At 41.5% G+C, this 22,931-nt stretch overlaps 4 protein-coding genes across 6 annotated transcripts; 1 reads left to right on the top strand and 3 right to left on the bottom strand.

The window, feature by feature from the left end:
* Positions 1–363: 363 nt before the first annotated feature.
* On the bottom strand, positions 364–1,532 carry LOC135672520 (expansin-A12-like). Its single transcript, XM_065181004.1, has 3 exons — positions 1,325–1,532; positions 905–1,214; positions 364–815 (listed from the first exon to the last, which is right to left on the bottom strand). The coding sequence occupies exons 1-3, from the start codon at positions 1,431–1,433 to the stop codon at positions 503–505; spliced, it is 732 nt and encodes a 243-aa protein (XP_065037076.1). The 5' UTR covers positions 1,434–1,532; the 3' UTR covers positions 364–502.
* Positions 1,533–3,457: 1,925 nt separating this feature from the next.
* Positions 3,458–6,837, bottom strand: LOC135653198 (uncharacterized). Its single transcript, XM_065174862.1, has 2 exons — positions 6,457–6,837; positions 3,458–3,984 (listed from the first exon to the last, which is right to left on the bottom strand). The coding sequence occupies exons 1-2, from the start codon at positions 6,707–6,709 to the stop codon at positions 3,671–3,673; spliced, it is 567 nt and encodes a 188-aa protein (XP_065030934.1). The 5' UTR covers positions 6,710–6,837; the 3' UTR covers positions 3,458–3,670.
* Positions 6,838–10,923: 4,086 nt separating this feature from the next.
* LOC135653192 (calcium uniporter protein 2, mitochondrial-like) lies at positions 10,924–13,628 on the top strand. The gene is made up of 2 exons (XM_065174850.1): positions 10,924–11,435; positions 13,012–13,628. The coding sequence occupies exons 1-2, from the start codon at positions 10,992–10,994 to the stop codon at positions 13,489–13,491; spliced, it is 924 nt and encodes a 307-aa protein (XP_065030922.1). The 5' UTR covers positions 10,924–10,991; the 3' UTR covers positions 13,492–13,628.
* Positions 13,629–14,308: 680 nt separating this feature from the next.
* On the bottom strand, positions 14,309–21,338 carry LOC135653184 (probable beta-D-xylosidase 6). 3 transcript variants are annotated; one of them, XM_065174820.1, is made up of 9 exons: positions 21,102–21,338; positions 18,119–18,469; positions 17,701–17,979; positions 16,578–17,508; positions 16,317–16,483; positions 16,082–16,179; positions 15,663–16,010; positions 15,165–15,581; positions 14,309–15,094 (listed from the first exon to the last, which is right to left on the bottom strand). In XM_065174820.1, the coding sequence occupies exons 3-9, from the start codon at positions 17,754–17,756 to the stop codon at positions 14,502–14,504; spliced, it is 2,610 nt and encodes an 869-aa protein (XP_065030892.1). In that variant the 5' UTR covers positions 17,757–17,979; positions 18,119–18,469; positions 21,102–21,338; the 3' UTR covers positions 14,309–14,501. The 3 variants fall into 3 exon arrangements, with proteins under 3 accessions (XP_065030892.1, XP_065030886.1, XP_065030901.1); XM_065174814.1 differs by having other exon boundaries at positions 18,119–18,466; XM_065174829.1 differs by lacking the exon at positions 17,701–17,979 and having other exon boundaries at positions 18,119–18,466; positions 21,102–21,336.
* Between the last annotated feature and the right edge of the window lie 1,593 nt (positions 21,339–22,931).

Raw genomic sequence — 22,931 nt, 5'->3', positions numbered from 1 at the left:
TGAGCGTGCATCATCCTCAAATGCTGTGTTGGACTCAAAAAACTGTATTGGGGGCCGCGAGAGAGAGAGAGAGCGACTGGTTGTCTAATATCAGGTGTTATTGTTCCTTCGTTGTCTTTTACTGTTGCAAGCCTATTTAGTACAATTAGAAGCATGGATATTTTATTACAGACGAACTTTTACTGGGATAACAATAGGCCGATCACACAAACTTCCCCTGTCCCATCTGATGGTCTCGCTGTCGTCCTCTCAGCCAGTGAATTAAGTAAAGAAACAGGTAAAGAATATGTATTTTATTGCGATTAAATGGGTGCACTATATAGTTACGATTATTGCCTTAGGCATCAATCGAGTAACAACATGAAGCAAATTAGCGAATAGAAGAATAAATTTCGTAATAGCAGCAATGAGAAATATAGAGATGGGCCAAATTACGCCATCAAGGAATTCAATGTTGCTCGTAGTTCCTGTAGCTATGGGTCGATGTCCTCTCAGTCTTCTGCTATGAGAACTGAGTCTGGGACACGAAGGTCTCCCCGGGGCTCCAGCTCGAGGGTACAACGCCTGAGAACTCCAGGGTCTTCCCGTCGCCGAGCGCGAGCCGGAACGACAGCCGCTGGTTCCGGTAGTCGGCGTTGGTCTGCCAGTTGGCGCCCCAGTTCCGCTGCATGGCGCTCCACGTCGACGCCCTCGAGCCCCTGATCCATGCAGCCTTCACGTCGCCGCTCCCCCCCACGTTGGAGAACATCACCAGGTTGAAGTTTCCCTGTCCTTTCAGCGTGAACCGCACTCCGCCTGACCTCTTGCAGGTCACCCTGGTACAGAAGCGGCAACAGAAGGAAGAGCTTTAGATGCAACGGTGAGTCTTGTCTGATCGCTGCACGGAGAAGGTGAGTCGGCGTACCTTCTGTAGAGGACTGGGACGATGCCTTCGCTGCCTACACGAGCGATGCGGGAGAAGGCGGGGAGAGACATGTCGAAGTGACGACGGGGCGGGTCGCACCAGCCACCGTTGTTGTTGGGAGGACAGAAGTTGGTGGCGGTGACGGTGACGGTGGCGTGGCCAAGGCACCACTGCGGGTCGGCGCCTGCGTCACAGGCGATCTCGAAGCACGCGCCGCAGGCCTCGCCCTGTCGGAACAGCGCGCCGCTTAAGGCTGCCGTGTTGATGCCGAAGCCGGCGTGGATGGTGTTGTCGTAACCACAAGCTCCTCCTGTGAAGCACGATCAAACATGCACACGGATGAGGTACAACGAGGCTCGAGTGCTTCAGCTAATCAGTGTCGTTAGAACTGAAACAGCCATACAAAGCTATGCCTCTTACCAAGCGAAGTAGGGTCTTGGTTGGCTCCGTAGAACGTGGCATGCCCCGGCAACCACTGAGCCTTGGCCACCGCCAGGCTTAGCATCGCGAAGAAGATGAGTGAGACCATCGTTCTCCGATCGCGAGAAAGACAAGTTTAACTATCAAAGGAAGAGATATATGACTGCAGCTACTATGGCTTTGCGGTGAGGAGGCAAAGCAACGTTGGAGTCCGCTTTTATAGAGTAATGCAAGGGAGACGCGTCCGTCGTCGGTGGTGTCATAATAAACGGAGGGATACAAATATATATTGTTGTTGCGGCGGTGCGGGAGATCGACGCGGTTGCGTTGCCTTCACCGAACTCGTCCTGTCAAGTACCAACATGGGCGGTACGGCTTGTCTGCCAACCGCCCGAGTGCCAACTGTTGCGACACATGCACGTAGAGCTTCGCATGGATTCTGATGACGTCCCCTCCCCTCTCTCGGCCTACCACTTGACGCTCGCGCATTTCTCTCAAAATTAGCATGGAAATAGCAGATAAGATTAGGATTTTGTATGAAAGTAATTGCATCTAAGACATCTAACACCTATCGACCACTGTGGCACACTTTTTGACGACAGTTGCATGTTAAGAAATAGATGCTCGAGGAAATTAATGGTCGGAACGGGAAGTGGAGATTAAGTGGATCACACCGTGTGGAGCCCCCTCATTCACGTCCATTGAAATGGAAGCACAAATAGCTGTAAGGCAGACGACCGCTGTTTCCTGCATGCGTTCTTCGTGGGGTCAAAATGGCAATGTCCTGAGCGCGCGGTCTACTCCGCCTTATTCGTTCGACTGCACTGTAGAACGTGGCCGTGTTTGCAGTCACCCGATATGACTTCTTCTGTACCGGACGTTGTTAGATAGGGGAAAAGTCGTGACGGTGCACGTAAACACTCGTTGCAGTGGCCGAAAGGACATGGGCTTTGAATCGCCACCGAGCTATGCCTAAGTTTTAGCTGGAAACAGAGCCATGTGAGGAACGTTCATTTGTTTGATTGAAAAAGGAACGATTCGGTAGATAGTATTTCCGTTTACTATTGTCTGTAATATGAAGTTTTTATTATTATGCTGTGATGTGCGGTTTGTAGGGCAGATGTAGGTTTAATATGATCCGTATTGATAAGGATATTTAGTCTCTGATTGATGAATAAAGAAATCAAAGTTCATTAATTTCGAAAGGATAAAATTTTACGGATACACTAATCATCGAAAACAAATAATTTTTCACAAGATAATGACATTAGAGAGTTCTTTTATTTTATTTTATTTTTATCATTTTTGGTATACGAAAAGTAAGATAAGTCAGTCACTTGGAACCGCAGAAACAATTTAACATAGTCTCGTGCCTGAGATTGAAGAATAGAGAATGAGGAGGAGAGAGAAAGTCAAACCCAATTTGGTATTGAAGGATCCTCTATTTATAGTCAACCTACACTCAAAAGATGTAGCAGCTCGAGCATCATCCTTCTACCAAAGAGGACGGAAGATTCACCAACTAAACTCTTTGACGCATAGGAATTTGATGCTTCTCATCATCAATTTCACCTGAGTTGCCAGTGGGTGTTCACCTGAATGTTGCTTATCTTCCTCCAAAATTACAGAAATATATGACTTTGTCAAGATCCCAATCATAGATAGCAAAACTGGGCATCCATTTCTTCTGTGCATCCTCCGATGGCACAGCTAATTGCACATAGATGATGAACTAACCCAACCTGGGTTTTGCGATCCATTACCATTAATAATTTCAAACAACAAGCCAAAATAAGACATTTTAGGATCCATAGAGATCTTACAGCGAACATGGCACAGAGTTTATAGCTTACTGATTCTTGGAACAACATATGTAAACAAATAGAATGCATATTAGCAATGAAGTAACGATGAGTTTGAGTGAAACTGATCCAAAACCTAAGCTCCTAAGTTGTGAACCAAACCAATCCATAATGATATAGAACTACCCTCTTAGTCCTACAACAAATTCTAGTCAATTTCAGAACATCCTCCTAAAGTTACCACAAAGTTAAAACAAGACAGGAGCAAGCAATCTCCATTGAACTCCAAGTGGTAATAATTATAACCTCAATACACAACGAGAACAAGAAGTATAAGTAATAGACATTTAAATTTCAACAGGTGCTTCTTATTCTTACAGCACCAGATTATATAACGTAAAAGAGCACATACAATATATACACAGTACAATAGAGAGCTAGGCTACATGCACAAAACATATTCATTCACATTTCACAAGAATTTCTAACCTCCAAAAAGATTTCTTAAAACAAGTCTGGATCCTTAAAGAGAGCACACTTACCTCTAGACAAACTTTTCAATAGATGCGACCAGGGTACTCTCTGGCACAGCTCCAATAACAGCATCTTTCTTCTCACCATTTTTGAAGATCATCATAGTTGGGATGCTTCGAATCCCATATTGAGTTGCAATGTCAGGGCTTTCATCAGTGTTGAGCTTATAGCACTTAAGCTTTCCTTCGTAAGCTTTTGCCAATTTGACAACGGTTGGCTCAATCATTCTACATGGCCCACACCATGGAGCCCAAAAGTCAATTAGAACTGGTACACTGGAGTCTAGTACAAGTGATTGCCATGTCGATTTTGTCACTTCTGGAACTGTAATGCAATGGCGAGAAAGTGCTTGGTTAAATGATAGAATTAGCAATTCATCAAATTTATTATCATGTAAAACCAACAGGAATCTGAAATAAGAAGCTCATTCTCATATTCATAGTAAAGTTTAGTCATGGTAAAGTTTAGTCACCCTGTACTAAAATATTGCCATGACAATAGAGATCTCTTATAAAAAAAATCCACTTGGACATACAAGTAGAAATCAAGTGTAAGTGGTTCTTCTTAAACTCAAACGAAGGTCTACACCTTTTAAATTGTAGTGGTATGTTGAACAATTAAATCACAGATAAAAAACACAATGCTTGGCAAATTTGGACATATGATGGTTCTTTAGGAATCTACTATGGTGGGTAAAAAATTGTTCTTATCAGGTTGTGGTTTAGGTTAATGTAACAAGAGGGCAATCCACCAAAATCTCAAAACTATAATTGTACAAAATACTGGCTTTCTTGTAGTAGATATTTACCCATGCCATTATCTTCTTTCCTCATAGTTCATAGCCTCTTTGTTTAGCTCTACTCATCTGAGCTTTGGTTTCTACGTAGTTCACTATTTCATAGTAGCACAACTCTCCACCACCTATTCCTAGGATCACAATGTCACAATTGCAAGCCTTTCAAAGACCGGCAAGAAATTTTGAAAACATGAAATAGTTACCCATGTCATTCTCTTCTTTCCTCATAGTTCCATAGCCTCTTTGTTTTGCTCTATCCATCTGAGCTCTACGTAGTTCACTATTTCAACCATGGCAGTAACAGAACCCCAATTAAACCCGTTGTGTCATGTTATTACGTGTCACTCTTGCTCCTCATGATCACATACCAAAATTTTGATATTTTCCTTCACTAGATAACTAAACCTATTAAGATTCACATACAAATTTTCATGCAACTAAACTAGTAAGACAAGCATATAGATATGCAAGACAAGTACATGTTCCTGCTAACCTTTGAGTGCCACTCTCATTACTTAGATCTTACATGAGTGCCACATTCCTCAAACTCTTCCAAGTAAATAATAATGAGTATGAGTTACCTATGGAATTTCATAAATAAAGTTAAAAGCCTTACCTATTGGTTTATATTCTACAAAGTACTTCAATTTTTGCTGCATTGTTTTGTCAATTTTCATTATTGACCTTCCCTCTAATTTTGGAGATTTGGTATCAAATAATCGTGGCCCTGAGTTGGACTTCAGCAGCATTAAAGCCCACTAGGTCGTATTCCTTTACAAATGCTTTCCCTATGAAGCCATCTTCATAAAAAACACAAGGTCTTTGAATTTTGTTCTAATACAAAACTAAGATAGCATGCATGACCACAGTAACAATCAGAACTAGAAGCATACTGACAAAATTAGCACCATTTAATGTCAGATTTTGATATCAATAAAAATACATTTTCAGATCTTGACATCATTATTGCAACCAGCCCTCGACCTACTTTTGAAATCATCAGAAGACATAATCCTCTCAACATTACTTGATGGTCTGAAAATGGGTCGCTATAAGACTTCCTCAAGCTTCTCATAAAATAGTACACGAGTTATCTCCAGATGGTACTTACATATTCTACTTGGCTTCACCTTTGTTCATTTTGGAAGAACCAAATGTCAAATTTTAGATGATATCAAGGGCACAATCTGTAATGTTGAAGTAATCTATCTTCCACGATAAGAGGGAAAACTATAACAGATAAGAGGGATGGTCTTCTGCATTGAATATATGAACAAACACTGGAGTTGGCAGTACAAGCAGCCTTTCCTCTTCCATCGGATATCTTCTCCTCTGTCTCTTGAGTTTCAATGTTTTTTTTATTAATTCCAGTTAGTATTATAATTCACAGTGTTCCAAGTCTCAGACTCAGACAAGTCCGCGAAACCATAAAAAGGTCTCTCTCTCTCTCTCTCTCTCTCTCTCTCTCTCTCTCTCTCTGAGAGGAACCAGCAAACACCCGTCTTGTTGAATCCTCATCTTCACAAACCAGGGTGCCCTCCAACGCAATGCTCAGGGATTAATCGAGAACTGGTGTTTCTCCACAAGCGACACAACTGATCCTCTAAGATGCAGCATAAAGTGAAACCCTAAAGAAGTGAACTCTCATGTTTGATGCATTACCTCCTCTGAAATCAACCAAGTCTTATTGACCAACCAAAACAAATGGAAGCTAATAACTAACGAAATCTGAAACTCAATTTGATGTACCATTAAGCATCGAAGTAACAGGAAGACGTATAGACATAATTACACTACATTCCAATTGTTCCAGCCCACAAATGCAGTGAGGCCTTATCGGACTTGCAAGTTCCAAATTCATCAATTTAGCCAGTCATCTATGAGACAACCTATATGGTGATTGTTTGATCATATTCAATAAATACAACCTAAACCGTAGATAAGAAACCAATGAGCACTCGAAGACTGAGGAATGAAATAGGAAGAAGGAGCAACGTTACGCTGGACTGCCGTCTTCTGTGCCTCACAGACCACGGCTCCCCTCGATCTCGGCGCCGCTGCAGCCGGCTTGACCCTCGGGCTCGGGGAAAGGGAAGCGCACCTGAGGCCCGTGAACCGGGGAAGCAGCCCCAACCCGCAGCGGCCGAGTGGCGAGGGAACGTAGGCCACGGCGGCCGCCCTAAGCGCAGACGCGGGAGCCACGCCATGTGGAGGACGGGTAACCGCGAACGACTCGAGGACGGTGGCGGCCATCGGGAAGGAGAGAGAGGAAGTGGGTGGTGCGATGGAAGGATCGAAGAGGAGTAACCAACGGTGGCTGCTCTCCGCTTATGATGAAGAGGAAAGGAAGTCTCGAGAACATGTGAAGGGGATTCGGAGCGGGCAAACGGATGGATAAAGGAAGCAGTCGCTGCGGTGATTCGATCGCACAACAGCCATTAAAAAGAAAATAAAATAAAACAGCAATTAAAAGAAAATTCAATTTATCAAATAAAATTCTCATTATTATTATTATTATTATTATTATTATTATTTACCTAATGGCAATAATCCCTTATAATCATATTTACTTAGGAATATTTTTATTAAAATATTAAATTTATCCTCATAAGGGATTTCAATCGGTTTGAGTCAATGAACCAATTGAGATCAATTCCCTAAACACTCCTCCTCCTCCACTTTATCTATCTATATCCTTTTTCTCCTAATAAATTGAATTTTACCCGTTCATATAATCTATATAAAATCATACAAAATTCTATAATAAATTATTCTAAAATTATGTTCTAGTAAAATTATGAAAATTTGATGTGGGACAAGCTTGATAATTATTTATCATAAAATATAAAAAATATATATATAATCCTCATTAGAATCAGATTCTTTTGAGATTATGAAAGTTTAAAATAGTTTGATCCAAATTAATCCTGTTATACTTAAAAATAAATAGAATTACATTAGGTCACATGTAATTAATTATCTTAAATTTATTAAAATAAAAATAATTTTCAGAAGAATCATATTCTAATAGCATTATGAAAATTTAAGATGGTTAGAAGATGATCTGAATTATACTTGTCCATATAACATATCAAAAAAGAGCCAAATTAAGTTATTAATTATTCTTCTAAATTTATTATCAAATAAAAATAATTAATATAATCCTCATTAAAATCATATTCTTATAGAATTTTGACAGTTTGATATAGTTTGATTGAAATTGACCCGTTATGAATTGAATTACACTCGCTATCAAAAAAATATATCAAATTTGATAATTAGGTATTCTAAAATTATATAAAAATATATATGTATACTAAAATTTTTAGTAAGAATCATGTTCTAATAGTATTATAAAAGTTCAAGATCGTTTGATGAAAGTTAACCGTTATAATTGGAAATAAACTAAAATACACTCATTAAAAAGATCTATCAAATTAAACATTATATAGTTAAGTGTCTTTTAATTCGGATGCCAAGAAAGAAGAGATGGTAATATGTAGTTTTATAGAATTAGATTGAACTAATTTAATAGAAAAAAATGGATCATGAATTTTGTATTGGCTCTGATGTCATTTTAAGTTAAAAAAAATTGATATTTTCATCCAAATGAGAAAAAAAAATCCTTAGGTAAAAATGATTATGAGGGATAATATTCGGTAAAAAAAAAAATTCGATAAATTACCCAATAGAATATAAAAAATAAAATAAAATATATATATAACAAAAAAATACAATTGATCCAAGTTTCAATTGGAGTCCTCAATTTCAATTTGCTAAAGTCTTCTTTATGGTTTTAAACATGGATAACAATAATGGTCGTCTTTTCGTGTTGCTGTTATTTATTTTTGTTATGATCATACTACTTTATTACGATGATTGCTGCCACGTTTATCTTGCTAAACATCTGATCAAACACATGGAATTTTAATATGGTCAAACATCATTGTCTAAACACATGAGAACTGAACTTCTCCTTTTTGTTGATGACAAAGGGGAGAAGTATGTTGATGTCATGCATGATTTGATCATGACATGTTGCTTAGATTTTTTAATTCAAGAGTTTCTATCAATATAGCATATTGATAGGGGGAGTTTGTTTAAACTCCGGGAGTTAGTTAACTCCATCGTCGATTGGTTGTTATCATAAAAAAGGGGGAGATTGTTGAATCTTATATTTTGATGATGAAACCAATTGATAATTGTGTTTATGTTTTAATCTATATTTTGAGTGACGCAGGATACTTCGATCAGAATGAGATAATTAAAGCAGGAAGAATCATATTGTGCCGGAGGAAAACATGTCAGAAGATTGGATGTTGGGCCGGAGGAACAATCGATGTATCGACAAAAGGCTTCGGGCCAAGAAGAGCGGATATTGTGCCAAGGATATCGGAGTTACGGAGTCAACTAGTCGATTGGGCAATAGGCCGCAAGAGAGGACGATGCGCCAAAGAATCGGACGAAGCGTCAAGGGACCAATGACATGCCGAACAACTTGATTAATGCTTAGTATTAATTGTCTAGATCGAAGTGTGTTTTACATGTGCAGGATTAACTACGATAGCAAGGCATGAAGCAAAATGAAGTCCTGGAGTCAAGGACGCGACTTCGTTGGGAGTTCGAGAGTTCGTCAGAAGTCCGGACGTTCGTCGGATGTTCTGGCGGAACCAGCCGAGAAGCCTCAGAGCTTGCCAGAGAAGCTCATCGGAACTCGTCGAGAAGATCGTCGTCAAGTCCAAGAGCTTGCCGGGAGTCCGCCAGAACATTGCCGAGAGATCGTCAGAAGTTCGTCGGAAGATCGCCGGAAGAAGGGACTTGTTTAGTTTAAGTGTGTATTAGATTTCTTAGTTAGAATGTAATTAGGATTGAATTTGGGCTAACTAGGCCCATGTAAGGACTGTGTTGGGCCCAATAAGAGACCCAAATAGTGCCCCAAGAAGTCTCACCGCTGTGGCATAGTCTTCGAGACTATGTCAGGCGATGGTACCATCAGTCTGAGAGGTGGTATCGCCCAGCACAACCTCCCAGGTGGTGGTACTGTCTAGTGTCAGACTGACACTAGCAGTGATACTGCCCAGTGTCAGACTGACACTGGCAATGATACCGCCCAGCGTAGGCGGTGGTACCCCCTGTGCCTGGGGAACCTGGGATGGGAAAGTTTTAGGCTCCAAGTTTGAATCAACTTGAAGCCTATAAATACCCCTCTCATCCTTGGTTAAAGCACACAAGCACAAAGAGATTAAAAGTGAGAAAACGCTTTTACGATCATAAGTGAATTTCCTCCTCTAGCTTAAACTTAGATTTCTGTTTAGAGAGGAGTGTGAGTGCTTGTAAGGGTTGTCTCCTAAACCCGGTAAAAGGAGAAGAGGGGTATAAAAGGTGATTGGCCTTCGCCTATTGAATGAAGGTCTCTAGTGGACACCAGTGACCTCGTCGGAGGAGGAAGCCGAAAGTGGATGTAGGTCACGTTGACCGAACCACTCTAAAATCTGGTTTGCATTTACGTTTTGAGTAATTTACTTTTATAGCAAACTGTCTCACCTTCTTGCTTTACATTTGCTACGCTTTTCAAGCTATCTTTACGAATACGCTTTCAAAGTTATTATCTTTATGAAACAGTTTTTTGTCGGAAACGATTTTTATCGTACAAAGTTTTTGAAGACGTGATTTTTACCGCTGCACTAATTCACTCCCCCCTCTTAGTGCCGACCTAGTCTCTTGATCCTAACAAAATAAATACAATTGATCCAAGTTTCAATTGGAGTCCTCAATTTCAATTTGCTAAAGTGTTCTTTATGGTTTTCTATACCGGAGAATAAACATGGATAACAATAGTGGTCTTCTTTTGGTGTTGCTCTTAAGCCGTGTATAGAACTTCAACTGCTTTCTTGTTTTTGTTATGATCATACTATTTTATGATGATGATTGCTGCCATGTTTATCTTGCTAAACATCTTATCAAACACATGGTCTTTTAATATGGTCAAACATCATTGTTTAAATGGTTAGAGTAATTTATTAATGTCATCCCATCCCATCAATCATACAATAGCGAAGGTTTGTTTTATGACAACTTAAATATTGATATATCAAACTTAATTTCATTTGACATATTTTTAGAAACCATCTTCATCTTCTCACTTATCTTTTGCAAGAAAAACAAATTTATTTCATGACATTAATTGCAAGAAAATTTAATCGAGGAAGGAAATCAAACTGATTTATGTTCTTTCTTTCTCTTCCTATTTTTAAGTTTATTAAATTATTATTTATTTATTTAAATTAGAACACGTGACCGCCGTGTTTATCGTCATCCCACAAGGTAGAGTCGCCACGTAAGTCTCGCGTCTCTAATGCGAACTCGGATTAAGCTTCCACCTAAATATTGTGTGTACATAAAATAATAAATATATAACAATGATTTCATGTCCCCTTCCATTAATAACATCTCGACTCTCTCACGCTTTCGAGTTGCCTCGTCCCTCTCCTCGCCTTCCTCGAGTCGTCGAGTCGTCTCCCGATCTCTTGCTTCAATGTCGGCCCTCCGCAGAAACCTCGCTCGGCTATTCACCTCCCTTCGCCGCCCATTCCCCACGGCCACACCCGCTTCCGTCCAGGCCGTGGTTTGCCGACCCTCCTTCTTCCAGCCGGCGCTGCCGCCGGACCGCACCGAGATGCCCGTCTGGGGCGACCGTCGACTCGCCGAGCGGATCCGCGGGCTGTGCCCGGACAGGATCAGCCTCGACGAGAAGCGGGTGTCGTTGGAGGAGATAAGGAAGGTGGTGAGGGCGTCTCAGGTGGCGGCGGCGCGGGAGAGGCTGGGGGCGACCGGCGAGAGCAGCGTGGCGTACCGGGAGTTCGTCCGGATCTGCTGTGAGGCGTCGAGTAGCGAGCAGGGCTTGGAGATGGCGCGATCGCTGGACGAGTCGGGAGTCGTGATAGTTATTGGGAACATCGTCTTTCTAAGGCCCGAAGAGGTACATAAGTTCTTCTGCTTGTTTGTGTGCTCAGTTCAATTAGTTTTGTTCTTCTTTAAGAGATTTTGTCTGTGTTTTGGGGCTAATTATAGATAATCTCATCTACTATGGAATCTCTTAGCAGTACAGTTTTTTACTTTAGAAGATTAAGTCAGCATCCTCAAAATAAAATAATTGAACCTATTTTTTCTAATATGATCAGACAAAAAACATCACCTACTGAATAATCGTCTACCCGTTCATATCTGTCGATGGCCACTGCCCACTGCTCAAGAAACTTGCTCTCGAGCGCATATGCTTTGAAGCCCACGTTCATCTCCGCCGATGGCCCCTGATAGAGCATAATTTGGTAACATGCCCTCTGACAACTGTCCACAACCAGTGTCAATCAAGAGCCTTAAAGTCAACATGACGGATCACGTTGGCACCACGCCCCTCGGGTACAATGACATTGATTGAGTACAACACCGTCACCAAAGATCTAGACGGTGCCGATCGAGTACGACGTTGCCCCGTCAGATCGGGACAGCACCGATCGAGTACGACGTCGCCCCGCAAAGATTGGGACTACGTCAATCGAGTACGATGCAACTTTGCCAGATCAAGACAACGCCGATCGAGTGTGACGTCGCTATTCGACGTTGAGGTACGAAGGAGGACCGATGACTGCACGAAAAGTGAGTTCGCCACTTAAAAGGTCGACAACAATGAATGAGTTAGGTACGATGGGTCCTCATACATAGGGTATAAAAACCTATTGCCTGGCCAGCGCCAGGGAGGAGATTCCTCGTTTTCACTTAGCTCTAACTAAATCTTCAAATAGATCGAGTCGAGAAATCTCTCTTTCAACCTCGATCTGTGTGCAGGAGCCGAGTAACAAGGAACGAGACGACCAATCAAAGAGGAACCCCGGAAGCAAGGTTCGAGCTCGACCCAACTGGACGATAACTTCCGTTGCCCGAGTATCCACGCGAACAATCTTACACATCCGGGACCAGACCAAACTGTGCTGAGCTGCTCGGTCACCAACAGCCCCCGTTGCTCTTTTCTGCTAGTCTTATTTAGAGGATAAGACGAAGCATGAGCTGCTCGTCTGGCATCATCATCACTGATAACACCTCGCTGCTGCCCCCACAAAAGCCATGAGTTTACCCCACAGTGCCATATGGCCACAGTGGTCTGTCTCCGGCAAACCCCACAAACCCCACTCTGATTGATTGATGCACATGCATCCATCAATTTAGCCATGAGACAGCGAGGAAACCAAGCATTATCTCTAACATCAACGAGCATCGAAGGAGGAAGAACAAGGATTTATTAGAGAGAGTCTCAGGATTTACATGGATTCTATGGAGGAAAAAAGATGATCAAGAGAGGAAGGTGGTGCAGATCTCTTCCTCTTATTCTTGTGATTTCAAGAACTTCTTCTGATTATTATATGCTTCCAGATTAAATACAAGATATTGGTGTATATGATATGTAGTAAAGGATCTGAGTTCTGATGTATACGCATGGAGACGTAGAGCGAGCCTTGTATTTCCTCTTGCTACCCCTCCTGCCCCTTCTGCTCCTGCAGGTGGTGAAGTCAATCGAGAACATGATCCCATTCTCGTCGAGCAACCATCACAGCTCGCAGAGAGAAGAACTAAGGAAGATGGAGGAGGAGAAGGCCGAGATCGATCGGAGAGCCGCGTCTCAGGTCAGGAAGGAGTTGTGGTGTGGGATGGTATTCATAGTGGCACAAACAGCCGCACTGATGAGGGCGACCTTTTGGGAGCTGTCGTGGGACGTGATGGAGCCGATCTGCTTCTATCTCACCTCCATCTACTTCATGGCTGGCTACGCCTTCTTCATCAGGACGTCGAAGGAGCCCTCCTTCGAGGGCTTCTTCACCAGCCGCTTTGCCACCAAGCAGAAGCGCCTGATGAAGGCACGGAACTTTGATCTCACTCGCTTCAACGAGCTCAGCCAAGCTTGTCTGCGCTCGCCGCCACTGTCGGAGTTCACATCTCCTTCGACAGCACATCATTCGGTGGGTCGTCGCAGTGACTCGTAGATGATGATATGGAGGATTATTTAAGCTTGTCGTGATCTCTCACATTTTTTTTTCCAGCCTAAAAGCCTATAAGAAAAATGTACAACGATTATACTGTGATAACAATCATTGAGGTCTTGTGATTTTGAGTGTATGAATCTTTTCTTCTTTACTGAGTTCTGTAAAATATTTACTAATATTATTATGTCAAATTTTTTGGTATGTAAAATATTAAATATCTTTATCTGGATATAGTGATCATAGTAACCAAAGAAGGCTAAATTATATCATTGAAGGAAGTCATATTGGTAATATTTTTATCGATATAATTTCTTTTTATATTTTTTCTATTTTCTCCCTATAATTTCTTCTCTACATATATGGTTTTCTCTCTAACAACACTGTTTCTTTCTTAAACACTTCTCTCTAAATAATCACAATTTCTTTCTAAACATTTCTATCTTTATATTCTTAAATCCATTTCGTTCTTTAACAAATCTAATTATCTCTGATAATACCTTAATCCTGACGGAAAAAGAGGAAAAGTAAGTCGAGAGATAAAAAAAATATATCGTCTTTATTAGCAAAGCCTATCACGTCACCTTCTCGACCTTATGTTTTTGAGAAGCGTCACGTCAACCGACCTAAACCAAAATATAATTCTAATCAAATCAAAGTTCATCGAAAACTCCAAATCTAATTCTAAATAAGACATCAGCTGTGACGTGTCTGGAGGCAAAACATGCCATATCAGAGCAAACATTTGAATCCCTCTCAACCACCAAACGAATATCTAACCCACCTTCGCTTACATCATCAGATTTCTAACGCACACATATTTGAACTAAGCTGATCTATTAATTACCGACATCCTCCACGTTAAAAGCCAATCACCAAAAGGTGTGGGGTGGGTAGAAGCTCTCCAGACTAACAGCACAAAGGAGCAGAGTTGATCACAGTTTCAATGTCCCCAAATGTTACAGCATTACGAGTGTCCCATCTAAATTTATTTGTCAGCCAACAACACAATCTTAGAGCTCATCGTGCATCTTCGTCTCCTCTTCCTCGATGACTAACTTGTGCTCCAAATCTTCCAGCATTATCACATGAGCTCCCAGTGGTAGAACCCGTTGGCCATGCTCATTCACCGTGCTAAGATGCTTGCAAGGATCAACCAAGATTGTAACTTCTGTAGCTTCATAGCATGTTGTTCTCACACGCTCGAAGCCAATCAATTGCTTCTGTGGAACGCCTCTGACGTTTGTTCCTGATCTAGAAAACAGGAGAACAGCGTGACTCCCATCCACACCACCATTGTTGATGACTGATACCTGTACATGAAATCTCATAGCATCGCAGGACGCGACCTCCTCAATATGCACGACATCCAGCCTACCTCTCATAGCAGATGATCGTGCCAGTCTAATCTTTTCAGGCATCGATAAGAACTTATAAGAGTAGTTGGAATAACTCAACCCATATCCGAACTCATAGACTGCCTTCCCTGTGTAGAATCGATACGTTCGCCCAGGGTAACCTCGTGAAGGATCAGCTCTCATGTTCATATCGGTCATAGGGACACTGGTGAAGGACTCCGGGTACCAAGTCACAGGCAGCCTACCCCCTGTTTCAGACAAAGATTACATTAGCCATCAAGATTACATTAAATTAGGAGCAGTGATCGATCAAGTGACCTGGGTTGAGATCTCCAAAGAGAGCCTCTGCAAGTGCTTGCCCACCAACTTCACCTGGGTATCCAATCCAAAGAATACTAGCAACTAATGGATCTTCTTTTGCGAACGAAACATCGATAGGTCCACCACCGATTAGGACTAGTATCAGTGGTTTCTTACTGACACTGGCGATGGACCTTACGAGATCCATCTGCTTGCCCGGCAGCAGGAGGCTGTGCCGATCAAGATCTTCCGTTTCTTCTGTTAGATTGAGTCCAGCAACCATGACGACTATGTCAGCATCTTTGGCAATGTCAACAGCTTCCTCAAATCCAACCGTTGTTTCACAGGGCATATCCATGCAACCAGCAGCAAATGTTGTTCTTGGAACATATGATCGGAGGCCTTCCAAAAAGCTTGTTGGATTGCAAGGAAAGCCTACGTCACAATGATATGATCATATTGCAGCCTCATGCAAACGATTTATTCGACTTCAGCTAATTAAATGACATTTTGTACCTGTGTAATCACCACCATATACGCTTGTGTAACTGGCAGCCGGACCGATTATTGCCACAGAACTCACCTCATTCTTCCTTAGGGGAAGAAGACCTTCATTCTTCAAAAGGACAATGCCCTGTCTCACTGCTTCGAGAGCGAGCTCCCTGTGCTCCTGAGTACAGAGATTCTTGGGTCCTAGGTGCCCAAATCGATTCTTTGCATGGTCACCATCGAAGACCCCAAGTCTCAGCTGAACAGAGAACAGATTAAGTAATGCTCGGTCGATGTCTTCTTCTTGAACCTTTCCCGACTTAACTGCTGACTCAGTGAACCGAAGCAGATACGTTCCACAATTGATATCCATTCCTTTTCCAGAATGCACAAATCAGTTCATGTTCTTGAAGGACATGATAGGAAATGATATGATCAATTCTAACCTGCTTTTAGAACAGAAGCAATCGAATCTTCAGGTGAAGAGGAGTACTGCTGATCTTCATAAATTATCGCAACAGCATCACAGTCGGAGGTAACATATCTGCATTTTTTGCATTCAATAGCTGACCAGCTAAGTTCAGAGTTATGCTTTGGAATTAAGTGATGAAAAGGGATCTGTTCTAGCTTGAGAATCCAAAAGAGGCATAGTAACAGAACCAAGATTCATGAAGAATGTACCCCTCGAATCCCCATTCTTTTCGTGCTTTCTCTAAGAGGTCACCCCGAGCACAAGCAGGCACACCATTGACCTGATTGTAGGCACACATGAGACAACTCGCATGACCTTCTTTGATGCAGCTCTCAAATGGAGGTTGGTATGTGTCCTCCATGTCCTGCTCCGTCACCTGACAATAAACAGTATGGTTCTTCGTCGAATCAAATTCTAAACCAAACAGAAACTGGTGATGAATGGAAGCTGCTGCTCCAGCAATTACATACCTGCGCATCGAAGATGTATCTGGTGTAATTGCCCCATCTGTCCAAATCATAAGCGGTGTAGTGCTTGCAGCAGGCGGAAAGCATCATAGAACTGCTGCCGGCTTCGCCGTTGTCGTATTCCCCCTGGAATCCCTTCACGTACTCCACGGCGTACTCGGACGCCACAAGCGGGTCCTCGCCGGGCGTCTCCTGGCCCCGGCCCCACCGCGGGTCCCGGAAGATGTTGATGTTGGGTGCCCAGTAGGTGAGGCCGGCCTGGCCGACGTTGTACATGGCCCGGGCCTCGACGGCGATGGCGCGGGCCACGGCGCGCCACAGCGTACGGTTGAAGGCGGCGGCAGTGAGGATGACCTGGGGGAACTCGGTGGCGGCGCGGACGGAGCCGTTGAAGGCGACGCCGGGGCCGTTGACCGCGATGCCATGGAGGGACTCGGACCACCACTCGAAGGTCGGGAGGCCGAGGCGGGGTACGGCACCGGCGGTGTTGGAGAGCTGCTGGATCTTCTCCGGCAGGGTGAGGAGGGAGACGAGGTTGCGGGCGCGAACGGCGACGGGGAGGGATGTGTTGCAGAAGGGGAAGGAGGAGTAGTTCGGGGACTCGCATGGCACCTTGGGGAGTTGGGCATCATCACTGGCGAGGCTGGTGGCTAGGGGATCGAAGGAGGCGGCCAAAAGGAAGAAGAAGAGGAGGATCCATTGCAGCGGCTGATGCAACCTCATACTGGCGTTCGACCATGAGCAAGCTTGCTTGACAGGGTGGGGAAGGGAATCTCTGAGGTTGGGGGTTATCAGTGTGGAGTAGGTGGTGAATGGTTTTCTATTTCGAGTGTCAGTAAGCTCAGTATGTTTCTGTTTGTGCTTGCGACATTTTTGTCCTGATGTCACAGTAAAAACGTACTGATTGGTCTTCACAATGCAGGTTACTGTGTACCTGAAACAACAGTCAAAGGATCCAATATATACATGAAGTTAGTGTGTCGACATGATCCATGTTCATGAAATTTATGAAACTATAACATTTAGTGTCCCATTGGCATCAACATGAAAAGTTCTCACCATCAAGAATAATTGTTCATAGCAAGGAAAAGAACATCAATTATTGAATAACATCTGAATTGCAAACCTAGGAGCTGGTGGAATTCCTGTGGGTGAAATTTGCAAGCAACCTACAGCCTTCATTTAAATGGAATAAGATCTCAAGATGAGTACTGAAGTTTAAATTAGATTAACCACAATGCTCATACCCGAATGGTGACAGTAGTCTACTGATCATGCTTAGTGGTGAGATTACTTGGTTGGGATGACAGTATTTCTTTGGATAAGCTTAGTCATCATTCCACCAACAGTCAAAATTTTAAGAGTAAGGATGGAACATCCAATTCGAGTATCTCTGCGTTGGGGACTACATCACAAATTAGAGCATAGGAAAAGGGAAAAAACAGCATATTGGTTAAGGTAAGGTAGGTTGGCATGGTAGAGAAAGCAGTGTAGTGATGCAGCGTGTGATGGCCTGCAAGGAACTAGTGTAGTGATGCAATTACCTTGGTTACTTCTCCATCCTCTCCACTGAGGATTCTTCCACCGACGGTAGCACCATATGCAACTGCCTCATGTAGGTCACACCTTTTTGGAGCTGCTGAACTTTATGAATGCCGGTGATCCGATGAATAAGAACAATTTCATCAATCCGGTGCTTCTCCAGCCGAGCATCTTCCATAGCCTCCTTCTTTACTGGCCCCATAATCTATCTGGAATAATCGTTGCTCGATTTCTTGAATTAATGTGCCTGGTGCAGATTGCTCAAAACTTTCTAGGCACCTTCACACTCACTCCTTGCTGGTGTTGTTTCCATGCTTCTTCTAGATTGACTTGATGAAAATTTCCATCATCTGCTGACCAAAGTCCTCCCGTCATTCAAAGATTCTTAATCAGAAACATACATAATAAAGCTTTCCTGAATGATATTTAACAATGCTTCTTATCGTACTTGTATATATGAACTCACTGATCTGTGATGAATTAGATCGTTAGTATATTCCTATTCAAAAATAAGATATCTTTTTTAGTTTTAACTAGGAATTCAGACAATCAAATCTGTGCTACAAGTGTGTGCTTCATTTTGTGTCAGCTACAAAGCAAGCTCAGCTCCCTCATTTCTGCAGCTGATTCGGAACTAAATTCATGAACAGACTGAACCCCAAGCGGGATGCAACACATGCCAGATTATGGAGGCAACACTGTCTTATAATTGACTAGTTCCATGAGCAAACAGGAAACTAGAAGAGACGGGACAATTTTTATTCACTGAAACCCTTTTTCTTAGAAGCTTTATCCACTTTAAAGTTTCTTAACTTGTAAAAGGAGTATGATCAAACAAATAATGACCAAACAAAAATGTTACTGTAACAAGAACTTTACCTACTTAATAAGTGTCACCATTTGCTCCTAGAACCATGAAATTTTCATTAACGATTGTCAAGATACTGACGCTAATTGTCCCACTACAAGGTCAAAAATAAGGATGCTCTTTTCACTTCCCTTCTTGTCCAGAATAATGACAGCAGCAATTGCTTCAATGATAGTCCTTGCAACATTCAGACCAGCTACTGCCCTGGTAAACTTGGTAGCCTGCCTCTGAGTATCATTGTGGTTTGTTGGTACACCCAAAGAAAAAAAAGGACTCTGTTAATGTCCAGTGATAAACCAGTCATTGACATATCAGACAAACTAAAATAGTGACAATCGCATCCTTTATTTTCTTTCCAAGAAATGCTTCAGTTGTATCTTTCATTTTTGTTAGAACAGTGGCACTATATCTTCAGGACTGAAAACCGTGATCTTCCCATCCTTGTCTTTAACTTGAATGTAAGGGTTATCATCTTCATTAACAAGCTTGTATGGAACAAGTTTGATGTTCTCTTTTACTTATTTGTCATCAAACCCACGGAGCAAATATATTATATATCTGTCAGATTACCAATACCAAAGGCAGAAAACATATAACGATGATGAATATAGTAATTTTACTTTCTTCCAATTGATCTTTTGACATAGAAGATAGTTCTCTCTGCATTTAGATCTGCTTGATTACTTGCAGTTGTTTCAATTAGAATCCAATCATCAGTAAATGCCACCCAGGATGGCATGATATGTTTACCTCGGTCAGTTGCTATGATACCATGACCATTTTTAGAGACACCAACAGCAATGAAAACGCTAACCTTTATCCTCCCCAAGTTAATAGTCTTTAGAACAACAATTTAAACATGATTTGGTATTAGTTATGGTATATCGCCTGGTAACATTTTAATGAAACAATAGAAAATTCATTTGAATTTTCCATTGTACCATTATCGAGTCATATGTTCCAGTACTACTGGTTCTTACTCGGAGTGGTAAATGTCAATCAATATCTACCAATCTGATCAGTATTAAAATCCTTGCTTTGAGGTAAGAATCATTATTCTTCGGCAATAATGCCACAGTTTAATGTAAAATATAGAACACTAGGCATAGAAATGGACTTAATCATAAGAATAACCATCATGTACATACACTTGTAAAATAACAAGCAATGTATGCAAGTAGTCCCTCTCACTAGATAACTAGTTGTATCTTCTTAATATTATTGCCTTTTAACAAACTAGATTAAAAAAACATATATACAATTTTAATTTTCAAATGAAACACGTTAGGACCCTTTCAAAACATTTAGCATTTCCTTAGTATCCATTTCCAAAAACTTGAGATGAACTCAAACCGATAATTTCTTTTTTTTGACTCGGGAACAGGGAGTCAACTAACTTCAAGAACTTTTCCTTTTTCTTTTCCTACCGATGGAGAATTCACATAAGGGACAACCAAGCTCGTCCTAATGGAAGAATAAGATCGATTCGGTTCATTCCAAATGTACAGATGATGACAATATGCTTTTCTATCTTGTAATGTAATTGCCTCCACCACAGGGACGCTCACTTAAAACTATGATGCAACACGCAATCACTATAATGAACTTTGACGTGCAATTAATGCATAAACACTTTTTTTCTTTAACGAAACAATTCACCCAAGAAGGTATCTCTTTATTACTTGGTTTGGAACGAAAACATAATGAAAGGTACATCTGATACACAGTTTTTTGTTCTTTAACGACGAAGGCTAAGAACTAGCCCTGAGTTGACTTCAGAAAACCCTCAGATGGTCTTAATCACACTCTTTAGGACAGAAATATCATCTTACCACATACGAAGATCCACAATGCAACTTTACAGATCATCATAGGTCAAGTTTCTCCTCTATCAGTACAATGCAATCCATTGGAATCCTTGATCCAACTAAAGAAAGGAAAGAACCCACCCCTCAGAGCTAATTACCCAATCTAATCCCTAGAAGTGCTATCCAAAACAAGCAAAAAGAAAGAAAAAACCCAAGGGAAATAAATGTGAAAACAGATGAGATTGGTGAATAACCCAAACGGATCGGCTCCAAGGCGAATTCATGGAATGGAAACGCTGCAGAGCATACCTGCGGGCATTGGCCGTAACAAGATCAAAGAGCCGCGGATTCCGACCGATCGGTCCATGGATCCTGCAGCTTCTCCTTTCTCTCTCGGAATCAAATCCTAAGTTTATCGGAAGACTGGAATGCGAGGGAAGTCGATGTCTGTTCGTGGAGAGCTCTCGGACGGCTGTGTTCGTGGAAAAGCCGTCTGATCGACCTAGAAACGGATGAGATGGCAGCAGCGTTTGTCTCTGACGCGGTCCACGCTAAAGCCGTCAGATCACTCGGAAGAGATAGATAGTATATATATATATATATATAAATTAGCGATTTTTGTGTGAGCCCTACGATACAAAAATTATGTCAGGACGATCTTGACAAATACCCATCTTGTAAGTGATCTAGTTGGATAAATCAAATTGAGAGAGATAGAGATATTATATTGTGTGGCATACTTATATGCTCTCTTTTATAGTGATGTTTGGGGTTGTTATCCTTATCTATTGTGCAGGTTGTATGGTATTGGCTTGACTATATGCTTTTGACATGTCAGTCAAGTGGAGTTGACATGTTGACTGCGTGGAGCAGTTGCACCCTCTCATGAGCAAATATGTATAAAGGGTGTTCGATATAATGTTTGTATAAGTTTGTATCTTTTAGTTTTATTCATGATTTACATAATATGTAAAAGGTTTATAGTAAGCTTGGTGGTCTCTTTGATTATCTTTTATGACCGTTTTGGTTCTATAAATACATGTTATGTGTAGTTGCCACGTAGAGACAAAATTGCCTAAAATTAAGTCATCTAAGCATCCATTTTATGAGTTTTCTAGCTCCACGAAATAGTATGAAGTATCAGCCAGCATAGCACCTAGGAACTATCTAGGTGACACATGATTAGATCGACCTTTGAGGTAGTATCTAGGGCTAGTTTACTATCTTGTTCTGCAATAGTGTCATGTGGGCACCTTTGACCCTTTGTCATGTGATCATTCAAATCTTGTGTAGTCTATCAAGTGTTTGCTGAAATATCTGTTTGTGGGATCCTAAGTTAAATGCTTTATCTAACTTGTCTTCTCTTTTGTAAGTCCTTAATGAACCATAAGAGATTTCAATGGGGCTAACCCTTTGAAGATAGACATGCAAAGGTACCACACAATTTACGCAAAATTAATTAGGTTCGTAACAAACGATCTCAATTTGAGACAAACACACTTAAAAGATATTTAACATGCAAATATAGGAGACCTAGTGGAGCTATGCTAAAAGCAACCAGTAGGGACAATCGTTTAAGGAAAATAGGTATAGAGACATAGGGAAAAGAGTCACTTAGAAGGGTAAATATACAAGATTGACATCCAGAAGAATCGCTAACTGTTTATGCTATAGGCATCACAAGGACAAGCGAGTTTGGAAGAACATGTTGCGCACAAAAGTTGGGATTATTAAGTTCAAGCCATGACTTGACATTGGCAACCAAACTTGAAGGCATTTAAGGTAAGCGGGACACTTGATAAAAGATGAGATCATGCAAGGAGATATGGGTTGCTCGGTAACTGAAAGAGTTGTGAAAAGCTCATAGATGCAAGGGAAATTACTAACTCAAAAAAATTGATTCTTATGTAAGGGTTTGATTGACCCCACATGTTGAAGGGATACCTCAAAATGATAGCTCCATAAAGCTCGATGGACCGAAAAAGCAGTGATGAGTCACTCATGATCTAATGTGTTAGTGAACATATTATGAAATCAAACGAGGGAGTGACCTTAGACAACATCAAACGAAGGCATACTTAAAGTCGATGTAAAGATTAAACTCAACGAAGGGCTAACCTATGGAATGGTAGATGCGAG

Source organism: Musa acuminata, chromosome BXJ1-4, assembly GCF_036884655.1.
Source record: "Musa acuminata AAA Group cultivar baxijiao chromosome BXJ1-4, Cavendish_Baxijiao_AAA, whole genome shotgun sequence".
Lineage (NCBI taxonomy): Eukaryota > Viridiplantae > Streptophyta > Magnoliopsida > Zingiberales > Musaceae > Musa > Musa acuminata.
This window is presented reverse-complemented; position numbering and strand designations above follow the sequence as displayed.